At 37.1% G+C, this 11,740-nt stretch overlaps 2 protein-coding genes across 4 annotated transcripts in view; both read right to left on the reverse strand.

Annotated features, from left to right (window-relative positions):
- Positions 1 to 185: 185 nt before the first annotated feature.
- LOC113540232 (heterogeneous nuclear ribonucleoprotein C-like) lies at positions 186 to 8,290 on the reverse strand. Of its 3 annotated transcripts, none has more exons than XM_026936569.3 (9): positions 8,175 to 8,289; positions 5,574 to 5,623; positions 4,357 to 4,613; positions 3,406 to 3,478; positions 3,253 to 3,303; positions 2,405 to 2,571; positions 2,130 to 2,243; positions 1,444 to 1,577; positions 186 to 826 (listed from the first exon to the last, which is right to left on the reverse strand). In XM_026936569.3, exons 2-9 carry the CDS (start codon positions 5,576 to 5,578, stop codon positions 716 to 718), a joined length of 912 nt encoding a protein of 303 aa, XP_026792370.1. In that variant the 5' UTR covers positions 5,579 to 5,623; positions 8,175 to 8,289; the 3' UTR covers positions 186 to 715. The 3 variants fall into 3 exon arrangements, with proteins under 3 accessions (XP_026792370.1, XP_026792371.1, XP_026792373.1); XM_026936570.3 differs by having other exon boundaries at positions 5,574 to 5,637; positions 8,175 to 8,239; XM_026936572.3 differs by lacking the exon at positions 5,574 to 5,623 and having other exon boundaries at positions 8,175 to 8,290.
- Positions 8,291 to 10,904: 2,614 nt separating this feature from the next.
- Positions 10,905 to 11,740, reverse strand: part of dcaf8 (DDB1 and CUL4 associated factor 8) — an 11,382-nt gene continuing 10,546 nt past the window's right edge. Inside the window, exon 13 of the mRNA XM_034304007.2 lies at positions 10,905 to 11,740. This exon is cut by the window's right edge and continues 1,654 nt beyond it. The gene's annotated coding sequence lies outside the window, so the exon portion shown is untranslated.

Below are 11,740 nucleotides of genomic sequence, written 5' to 3' on the forward strand. Positions count from 1 at the left end.
TTCTGCTTCGACCTTCGTCCGCTTCTTCGAATTCTTATCATTTTAGAGTTAATTATAATTTTTTAACACCTGATTTAACAAACACATTAACACTCTTACACTTTTTCCCCCCAAATTCATTTCACTTCCTTCAGAAAAAGTCAGAAATCTGTAACATTTCATTCAACATGAGAGACAAGAAGACAATATTTTGACCATTTTATTGAAATTCATACAGTGATTTTTATCTTGAACAAGACTGATATAAAAAAAGGACATGTAGAGATGAACGTACATGAGGGGAAACCAACCAAACAAAAAAAAACCTCTAATGGAGTTGATTATCTTATTTTTTTAAGAGAGAACGGTTACACTCGGGAGCTGTTTGAGGAAAAAAAGAACTGTTACACACACACACACGCGCGCACACACACCTGCTGATTGGGGGAACAAACAAAAAGAGAAAAATGGCACATTGGGGAAAAAATGAAACATTTAAAATGGGTTTAAAAGTGTAATAGTAACACAGCACTGATTGTTTATTCGGACAGACTTTAAAAATTGCTTCACAAGAAAAGTGTGTGTGTGTGTGTGTGTGTGTGTTTTCATCTACATTCTTTGTGTTCCTTATCTTTTTTTTTTTTTAATGTAAGAAGAAGTCCAGACTTTGACGTTTCTTCACTCTGGATGCTGAGGTGTTTGTGTGTGTGAGAGAGAAAAATAAGATAAACACAGTCTATGGGTCGTCGCCGTTTACGCTGTCGCCGTCGTCCTCGCCTTCCTCGTGCTCTCCCTCTTCCTCCTCCTCTCCGTCCTCTTCCTCGTTCTCTCCGCCGATGCTCTTCGCCTAAAACAGACAGGAGTGTATCAGCTTTAAAGGCACTGTTACGCTCCACTACTAGTGTATTTTACTGTATATGGTATCGCTTATGGATTCTGGATTCTGATTGGTCAGAAGGTGTTAAGTTTCTGTAACGTCAGCTCCAAGTCACGGGTTTATGTTAATGCGCTCGTTTTAATACGTTTAGATTCAGGATGGTGAACGATTGTGTCAGTTGGACCTTCGGATTATTATAAACACGAGTTATCACTGTATACGACTGATCAACTCATGACGATGGGTTTCAAAGGAGCGGTTATTAAAATAATTATAAATTATTATAATGCTTTTAATTCTCCTCGATCAGCCCTGGGAATTAAATGACTTCATGGCAAATACATCAGGGTTTCCAAAGGCCAGTTACACCACTAAGTAAAGTGGAACAAACCATTTCCTCAACAGTAGGGGAGATCTACAGCACTACATGCTTACAAAACCATGACAATATGATAAAGTGTGTGTGAATCGAGTTGTTTTTCTATTTTCAGTATAAATGAAGAACTCTGAGTGACTGATAAACTCTCACAGTCTTCATCATGACTGTGTGTGTGTGTGTGTGGGGGGAGAACGGAGAGAATTCTGACCTCCTCCTCTTCCTCCAGCAGATCTCCTTCTTCTTCAGAGTCGTTGATCTCCTGCTCCTCTCTCTCTCGCTCCTTCTTACTGCTCGAGTGCTGCTGAGAGACTTCACCCACCTCCGCCTTCACCACCTTCCCTTCTGCAGCCAGACGGAGAGAAAATAAAAGAGAAAGAAGCACATTGTTTCTGCCGGCGATTTTTTTAAAACCATTTTATTCTTATTCTTTAGATATTTTTATTTAAATTCCAAATCTGAATCAATATCGAGTGATGGGAATAAACATGAAGTCTGAGGAGAGAGAGAGAGAGAGAGAGAGAGAGAGAACTTTCCTAAAAGCTCTGAACATTCAGCGTTTTTCAGTGGAAAGATCTCAGCTGTCCATCACACAAAAGGAGCAGGGAGTAAAAATTACTTTAAATGTTCACATTTTTGCCGTGGCCTTATTGGAGGAGAACGATACAAAATCACACTGTCTAATGCGAGATACCTGAAAGCATGTTCTGAATAAAACTGTTGGTGTGTATTATAATTTTTTTATATTATTCTGAATATATGAACATGTTGAACAATCAGAGATGTGCAGATTTTGGCTACAGGAAGCACGTTCACTGTTTTATAAAGCAAGTCGCATTATTTTTAGATATTAGACGATAATAGATAAATAGATGAGGAGGTGAGGGAGACCTGTACCTGATTTCTTGCTGTGATCTTTCTCCATGCGCTCTAAACTTTCCAGAAGATAATCCACTTTGTGTTTGATCTGAGCCAGTTCCCTCTTTATGGTCTGAAGATCGTCTGCTTTAACTGGAGCACAGAGAGAAAAGGGAAAAAAAAAAAAAAAAAACACGAATTACACGTAAATTACATAAAGATTAATGAAGACGATGATACATCAGTGTGACTATAAAAGCATTATGCTGAGATAAAACCTAGAGAAACGTTGTGATGAGAGTGTGAATACTGACTGGCCCGTGATGAAGAGCGCTGGCTGCTTTTGGAGGAAGAGGAGAAGCTGGATTTGGTGCGTCGGCTTCCTCCTCCGCTCAGACTGACCCGCGCTCGCTTGGAGGGAATGACGGCCCGAGAGAGGGGTGGAGGAGGAGGTGGCACGCGGGACGGGTACGCGTACATCCTGAAAAATAAAGACGATGTTTGCGCAAACATTCTGAAAAACTGCGCTGTATGCATACATCTTGAGTAAAATGTGACAAACGCGATCATGAAAAGAAAGAAATAACCAGGAAATACAATGAAATGAAAATGGGTACTCATCAGCACTGACCAATAATTAATAATAACTGTTACATAAGCAACCTGAAAAAAAAGGAAAAGGTGGAGGGGGACAAACAGGAAAAATGTATTTAAAATTTAAAAAAAAAAAGGCAGACGAAAAAATATACATGAATAAAAAAAAGCCTTTGCAAAGAAATGAAACTGAAAAAAGTGGAAAATTAGTAATTATTGTGAAAAATACATACATACTGGGTTTTTTTTTTAAATCTAACCCACACAGGAAATATTATTATTAATTTAATTAACAATGAATGTATAAAAAATTATTGGGAAAATTGGAAAAGTGGGAAAATGTTTCTAAAAAAACTTGAAGTTTGAGGAGGAGAAATATATAAACAGTTTAAAAAAAAAAAAAAAAAAAAAAAAAAAAAAGGTTATACGTGCTTAGAGGGGAAAAAAAAACATTAAAAAAGCCAAACAGGCATGTTTTACGTCCTTAAAAAAAACAAACAAAAAAAAAACCTAGCACACATTAAAGCATCGAGCCAGCACAGAGTGAGTAAAAGATAAAACGCTTTACCTGTCGTAGTAATCTCTCTGGAAATCGTAGTCGAGCTCAAACGTGGAGCTGCTGTAGTACAGAAAAGGGAAAAACAACAACAAATGAGAAATCAAAAAAAAAACCAAACTGCTTCAAACCCAAGAAACGAGGACGAGTGGAGAAGTGACGCACCTGTACATATCTCCTGCTGGACGTTTGGTGGTTTTCGATCGGTGAGGTTTGGGCTCGCCTGCCAGGTTGATGTCTGAAAGTGACGAGAAATCAGTGATTAATTTAAGATTACAACAATAATTTAGAGAAATCTTAACAACAAAAAACTGAACGCAACGTTACATTTAATTCACAAGAAGTTACTCGCATTGTTAAATTTATTCTCAAGAAGATACTGAATTTATTCTCAAAACGTCACTGGCATGGTTAAATTTAAGACTTTATTTGCATCGTTAAATTTAACAACAAGAAATATCAAATTTATTTACAAGAAGTTACTAGCACAGAAATTTATTCGTAAGAAGTTACTAGCATAGATAAATTTATTTGTAAGAAATTACTAGCATCGGCAAATTTATTTGAAAGACGTTACTGACAGTTATTTGGATTGTTAAATTTATTCGCAAATAGTTACGTTTAATTGCAGAAAGTTATTCAAGCATTGATAAAAATGTATTCACATCATTAAATTTAGCTACCTAAGGTAACAATGCTCCACAAACAAATAACAAAAATGTAGGTGACTGAAGTGATCAAAGTGACATTTCGTATATTAACGCAAGCCTACGTTAGCTAAGTGTTACATTTTGTGCACCATATTTTCTGCAACACTAGCCTATGTGTGACGATTTACCGATGTTCGCTTGTATTGAGGAGCATTAGTCAAAAAGTTAAGGTAGCTAGACTATTTTGTTAAACGTTAGCTAGCTGTAGCAGATAGCTCGATTTAAGTTGTAATGTCTGGGGCTTGGGTGAGTCGCCCCTCCTGTGTCATCACCCCGCCGATCTACTGATGTATCAAACATTGAACATACAAGTTATGATCCTATAGTGAGGAAAAAACACTTCAAGACTGAAAGATCGATAAGGTGAAAGGTGATCGGAAAGTAAAAGCGTAGGGTACGTTCTCACCCAGGACTTGTCCGACGATCATGCGTCCGTCCTCTCCGGCCACGGCGGCTCGAGCGTTCCTCTCGTTCGAGTACTGGACGAAAGCGTAACCTTTGTGGACGGAGCAGCCCACGATCATGCCGTACTTGCTGAAGATGGCCTCCACGTCGGCTTTGGTCACCAGCATGGTGTTCAGGTTCCCAATGAAGACGCGCGAGTTCAGAGAACGAGGGTCCGTCTTATTGGTGACGTTGCTGGCCATATCGCTTGGAGAGCGGCTAGACAAAAATACAACCTCTATCACTGATTAGAAATAAAAATCAATATCTAATGACAACACTAAACATTTTACTGACTTTAGGAAACAGCTGGAGCTATTTCCACATATTATTATTATTAATACTATAATTATTCCACAATGCTAATGATTTTGCGATTCTGATCGGTCAGGAAGTGTTGATTAATTTTCTATTATAGCACCATAGTTTACATTAGGGTACATTAACGCACTCGTTAAATACGTTATCGTTTCTATGGTAACAGTTCATTCACAGGGACTTGCACAGCAGACACTACACATTAAGAGTTTTTTTTTTGTTTGTTTAAATTTACGTACTCGTTGATATGGCGAAACTTTCTGTAAGGAGACGTTTACATTAAAATTTTTGGAAGGAGTCTCCAGTGCCAGTCAGAGATAAAGCTGTAAATAAATTTTCCAACACGGCAAGCCATCTTATTACCTTCCAGGATGATGGAATGACTGTTTATAGCGACTATAACGTAACCGATAACAGACGTTAACTTGTTTTATGGACATTCCACAACATTAAATGTAATTATAAACAGGTTAAACACCTGGTACCATGTATCATTCTTTAATAAACAAAAACTGTTAGCATTGGCAGGTTACTGTGGTGTAAGAGCTATAAAACGCTTCAGAATATGTTGTTACTGGAAAATAATCAACTTCAAGCTGATAACAGTAACCCAGCTCAATCACCGTTAATTATTTTCCTCTAACAGCATGACACACAGTGTGTTATTCCTTATATAATGGTTTTTTTTTGTTTTTTTTTTTAAACCAACTTTAGCATGATTAGAAAGAAATCATAAATGAATGTTTTTCCTGTGGGAACCGTGACAATCCTGAGCACTGGGAAATAAAAATAAAATAAATAAATCAAACATTTTTTTTTTTTTTAATACATCAATTTTTTTTTTTTTAAGTTTTCACTCACTCCATGGTGTGTGTTGGCCACTCGTCTGCAGTCGTCCCACAAGATTTACACTGAGGTGAAAAAGCTAGGCAGTTAATTAACCACACACAGTCAATTAGCTCGCTAATGAATTAAACACAGGTGGTCATTAGTGCGCTAGCTAACAGGAACCAGTCAGTTTCTGCATTTTGTTTCAGTCAGAAAAGTGTAAAACGAGAAAAAACTAAACAGCTGTAATGAATTCACTATGAAAGGATCGCTGTTGTGCCTTTACTTTCTGTCTGGTTTGATTTATTTTATGTTTTTTACTCAACAAAATATAACTTCAGTGAAATATTTGATCATAAGCACAGAATGTTAGCATTACACTTAGAAAAAAAAAATCCTCTCAGAAACTAGCAAATTTAGCCATCCAGTCAATTAGCTAGCTCACTGACTAGCATTAGCTAGTCAGTGAGCTAGCATGCTAGTTAATTAATCCTCAGTAGTCAGTTGACAATCACTAACCAACATCATTGTTCTAGTTAATTAACGTTAGCGAACCAATAGCTATGTAGCTATTTACCCATAAGCAATTGATTAGCTTTAGGTAATTGGCTAATTAGCTATCTGGTTCATTACATTAATTGGCCATTAGCATTATCAAGTTAGCTAATATGCTGTAGCTAGTAAATTAGCTTAGATAGAGAGCACTATATTGTAGCTTTCGCTATGTAGTGCACTATATAGGGAATACACGGCCATTTTGGATATAGCCATGTAGTACACTAGAACAAGGTATAAAAGCTATATATAGTGCACTATATAGGGACCAGGAGGGTATTTTGGATACAACCATGTCCTGCACTATAAAGATTGTAAAATCTGTTATTTCAAACAAGATGTAGATTTAGTTACACAGCCATATAGTGCACTATATAGTGAGTAAAATCCAGATTGGGGTTTCTGACATGTAGTGCACTAGAACAAGTGTGAAAGGCATCATTTCAGACCATTTATAGTGCACTATGTAGGGAGTAGGGGGTCATCTTGGATACAGACATGTAGAACATGATACAAGGTGTAAAAGCCATATACAGTGCACTATGTAGAGAGTACAGGAGCCATTTTGGGTTTAGCCATGTAGTGCACTAGAACAAGTGTGAAAGCTGTTAGTTCAAAATATATACATGCAAGTCCCCTATATAGGGTACAGGGGGGCAATTTGAATTTACACCCACTGAGAGCACTATATAGGAAGTATGCAGCCATTTAGGATTTAGCCATCTAGTACACTACAACAAAAAGAGTAAAGCCAATATTTCAAGCCACTCTAAGTGCACTATATAGGGAATAGGGCGCCATTTTGAATTTACACCTACTGAGAGCACTATGAAGAGTGTACAAGCCATATATCGTGCCCTATATAAGTTACAGGGGGCCATTCTGGGGTCACTCATGTAGTGCACTATAAAAAGGGAGTAAAATCCATTTTTTCCAAACGACATGTAGTGCACTATATAGGGAATAAGGGGCCATTTTGGGTTCACTCATGTAGTACACTATGAAGGGAATAAAAATCCATTTTTTAAACTATATAGGGAGTACACAGCCATTTAAGATTTAGCCATCTAGTGCACTACAACAAATAGTGTAAAGCCAATATGTCAAACCACTCAAAGTGCACTATATAGGGAGTAGGGGGGCCATTTTGGATACAGCCATGTAGTGCACTATGAAGAGTGTACAAGCCATATATCGTGTTCTATATAGGGTACAGGGGGCCATTCTGGGGTCACTCATGTAGTGCACTATAAAAAGGGAGTAAAATCCATTTTTTCCAAACTATATAGGGAGTACACAGTCATTTAGCATTTAACCATCTAGTGCACTACAACAAAATAGTGTAAAGCCAATATGTCAAGCCACTTAGAGTGCACTATATAGGGAGCAGGGGGCCATTTTGGATACAGCCATGTAGTGCACTGTAAATGGTGTTAAAGACATATATGTAGCGCCCTGTAGCTGGAGCAGGGGGACATTTAGGATTCACAAATGCAGTGCGCTATAAAGGGTGTAAAAGGAGGATATTACACAGTAGCTGTAGTGCACTATATAGGGAGGAGGGAGACATTTTTGGACACAGCCATATAGTGCAGTATAAACAGTGTAAAATGCATTATTTATGGATTAATCCTCTGGGGGTAAAATGAAAGCATTAACTGTTGCTCTTAAAAAAACAAATCCAGACAAAAAAATATATACATTTGCAAAAATATGTGAAAAAAATATATTTTTTTTCCTGCAGGTCATCAAAACACAGTCTATAAACATGAACCGCACAAATCCTGTTCAAAAACAACATAAAATCTCACATGCTGCCGAAATAAAAGCTAATTCCGCCTTAAAGTGCTTCACACAATCCCGAAAAATGTCCAGAATAATAATAAAATAATAATTATTATTATTTTTATTAGGAAAAAAGACCTGAAACGCCGCCTAAAGAGAAACAAAGACAACCTGCAGGCCCAAAACTGCACGCGCAAAAAAGCTGCACAGAGGATAAACAGGTCAAGAAGAAAAAAATAAAATCCAAAAAAAAAAAAAAAATCGCTGATTTAAAAAAAAAAAAAAATTACTCACCGAAAGTTCAAAGTTAAAATGCGTAAATTTGGAAGGATGTAGATATTTTATAGCACAGGCGCAATGTGTCAGTGTGAAGCAAGAGAAAATACTAGGAGCTCACGGTGACTTGTCTTCAAAATAAAAGTCTCCGGCTTAAGCTAGCGTCTTTAATGTTAGCAGAATTGGCACAAACTATAGAAATGTTAGAATATCCAACCTTTAATTCAGTTATTAAAAAAAAAGAAAGAAAAAAAAAGTGTTTCAAAAAAGTATTCAGGACTGATAAGGGTTTTTTTTGGTCTTTTATATTAACTTATATATAGTGAAATGGAGTTGATCAGAAGGTTCTTGGACAGTGTTTTCTTTCACTTGGAACATATGTATGAAGATGAGTCAAATGAAAACCTTCAAAGTGTGACAGCACATTCAACCTGATACTCTGATGTGACACCTGTTTACAATAAACAATGCAAAATAAAAGCAAGTGAAGGTTTTCACTCGACTCAGATACACAGAGAACTTATTTTTCCATTCAGAAAACAAAAAGCGTAACTTTTAGTTCTCCTTGCGGGGAAAAAAAAGCCCACTCCCTTCCTAAAGCGAGCTGTATCCGAAACCTGCTATAGAACCTGTATGTATACAGAACCTTTAATTATTTCATCTGAAAAACTGAAGAACCTCTAAAGAACCTCTGAAAGCTCTAAATATGAACTTGAGATTTTAAACAAACAACTAATAATGACTTTTATTTTGTCGCAAGGTGCTTATTGCTTGTTGTTGCGTGCTTCATGGAAATAATGGCTCAACCATGCAGGGTGCAGATCCCACAGCTGTGACTAACCCCAAATGTATTAATCCCAATAGCAGCCTGCACAGAGTGTATTATTACTTACCCACATCAGCCTACATTTCAGCTGCTTTCTCCTCCTCCAGCCACAGAAACACTCTGCTTGCACAGCTGATCAATGACTTTTTGATTAAAAAAATTAATAATAATAATAATAATAATAATAATAATAATAAATTGCCTTTAGGTACTACTCTTTCCCAATCCTCCGAACGAAGTGCACTAGATGTAAAAGAGGACTCTTTGTACCATCCAGCGCTCTATTCCCTAAAGATGTACCCTACATTAGGAATAAAATAATGACACATTACATCCTGTAGTGCTGTATGTGGGAATTACGATTGAATTCAAAAGGATTATTATTATTATTAAAAAAAAAAAAAAAAAAAAAAAAAAAAACAGACATGACACGTGATCATAAACAGCCTTTTCTATTTTTTTTTTTTGTAACTGCACAAGTTGTACATATTTTCTCAACTGAACCAATAACAGCTATTAGGCAGCAGTGCGATAACTCATCAATCCAAAATCCAGGAAGCAAAAGAAAGGAAACGAAAAATTTGAAAAGCCATTTTGCACCAAACTGTGGGGCGTGGCCGAAAATAAATCAAAAACAAAAACAAAAAATAAATTAAAAAAATAATAATAAAAGGGATGCTCATAACGTTAGGGGATCTTTCTGAAAAGAAAAATAAAACAAAGAAAAAGAAAAGAAAACACAACTCAAGATTTGTAGCTGACGTTCGTGACTTTAGGGGATTGTTCAGGGGAAAAAAAAAAAAAATTCTCCTTTTTAAATCTGTTTCCGTATACAATATAAATCTCTGAATCTCATTCGGATGATGATGGCGGCGGAAGTGGAGTTCTTTACAGTTTTTTTTAATATATATATATATATATATATTTATATTATATAATTATATATTCATATGTACATACAAAGTCATTTAACTTATTTTTCTTGTAGAAAAAGCAAAAACTTTTCATACCCCTCGTGAAAAGAAGAAAATTAAGGACCGCCCCCCTCCTAAAGCGGGCCGATGGCTGCATCCGAAATAGCACACTACTAAATATCACGTCAAAATAGTACAGCAAAATAGTCTGCTATTTAGTACGCAGCCGTCTACGATGAGACGGGTGCATGCAGATCACGATTTTCTCCTAAATCCACTGTTATGATAGAAAAGAATCATAGCTAGGTTGAACGGAACACGTCGTCGACCTTCTCGAACGTAACGTTGGTTAAAGACGCAAATAACGTCAAAGTATCGCATTTATACTCGTGCTGTTTGACCCAAACGCGTCACCTCTTCAGTTCCGCTACATGATATATATAACGTAAAAATTCGAAACGCCGTATCATCAGGAACGTGCCGACGTCACCAGTTGTTGTTGTTTCCATGGTTACGTTAATCTAGCTAGCGTTACCACACGTGACTGGCAACGCATATATATAAAACTTGCTATGTCCAAGAACCAACCCAGGTTTGGGGGAAAAAAAAAAAACCCAGGTAACGTATGCAAGTCATAATATCGCAGTCTGTGATGAAACGTTCACGATCTGAAAATCGGTTCACACACACGTTTAACGACGGAAAACAAAAGCAAACCGCGACTCTAAGCAATGGGTTCCGTCCCAAATAGAATGTTTGCTGTGCTGAAATCTTTACTCGCATGCACACTTCAAAGAGGAGGGGGGGTTTAATACAGAGATTTTTTTTTCTTTTTTTCTTTTCGCTTTTTTTTTTTTTTTAAGGAAGGACTCCAATTTTCAGAGGAGCTCATATCCAGGTTTTCCGTTCAAGTGCAAATATATCTAGTACCAAATCTTCAAATCTTTAATCCCCAGTTTGGGTGAGAGAAAAAGAGGAAGAAAAAAAAAAAAAAAGTGTGTTTTAAAAAAAAAAAAAAAAAAAAAAAAAAAAAAGGTTAAATCTGTTACATATTGCAAGCCCTCTAAGTGCACACTCGTCTTTAGAGACTCAAAAATGAACAGATCCCTGATTAAAGAGGGGAACAAGACATACGATTGGGACGAGGCCGGCCCACTTTGTCCTGCTCGGGCGCAGATCTGAGAAATGGGTTCAGTTCCAAATGGATCCCTACTTCATACATAAACAATGGCTTCTCAACCCTACGTAGTCCACTCAGTGTCCAACAGGTGTGTGTCTTTCAGCTCCCCATGCCTGTAAGGATGCTACATAAGGTATAAAATAACAACACTACATAGTTACCATAAGTAGTGCACTGTGTCTCTGTGGGGAAAAGCCACAGGGAGCCTACACAAAAGTGCACTACACAGAGCAGGAAATAATGCCACTGTACCCTATTTAGTGCACTACGGATCCAGTTAGGATTCAGCTCCATACTGACGGCGTAAGTGGACTATGTAGGGTGTAAAAACGTGTCCAATAAAGAGCCATAATCATCATCCTATGAGTGCATTAGATAGGGCATAAAATGACAGCTCTATACACTATTCAGTGCACTACAGATCAAACAGATACTCAATTGGGATACAGCTAATAAACTTGGTAGATAAATACACTGCATATGCTTCGACACCCAGTGTAGTGCACTACGTTAACCATTTGAGATTTGAATCCATACTAGCTACATAAATGCCCTACACAGTGCACTATATAGGGCAGATATCATCCCCTAGGTGTCAAAGAATCCCTACTGGCTGTTTAAGTGCACTATATAGGGTGTATACATGATTTTCATACCATACGTA

Source organism: Pangasianodon hypophthalmus, chromosome 4 (genome assembly GCF_027358585.1).
Source record: "Pangasianodon hypophthalmus isolate fPanHyp1 chromosome 4, fPanHyp1.pri, whole genome shotgun sequence".
NCBI lineage: Eukaryota > Metazoa > Chordata > Actinopteri > Siluriformes > Pangasiidae > Pangasianodon > Pangasianodon hypophthalmus.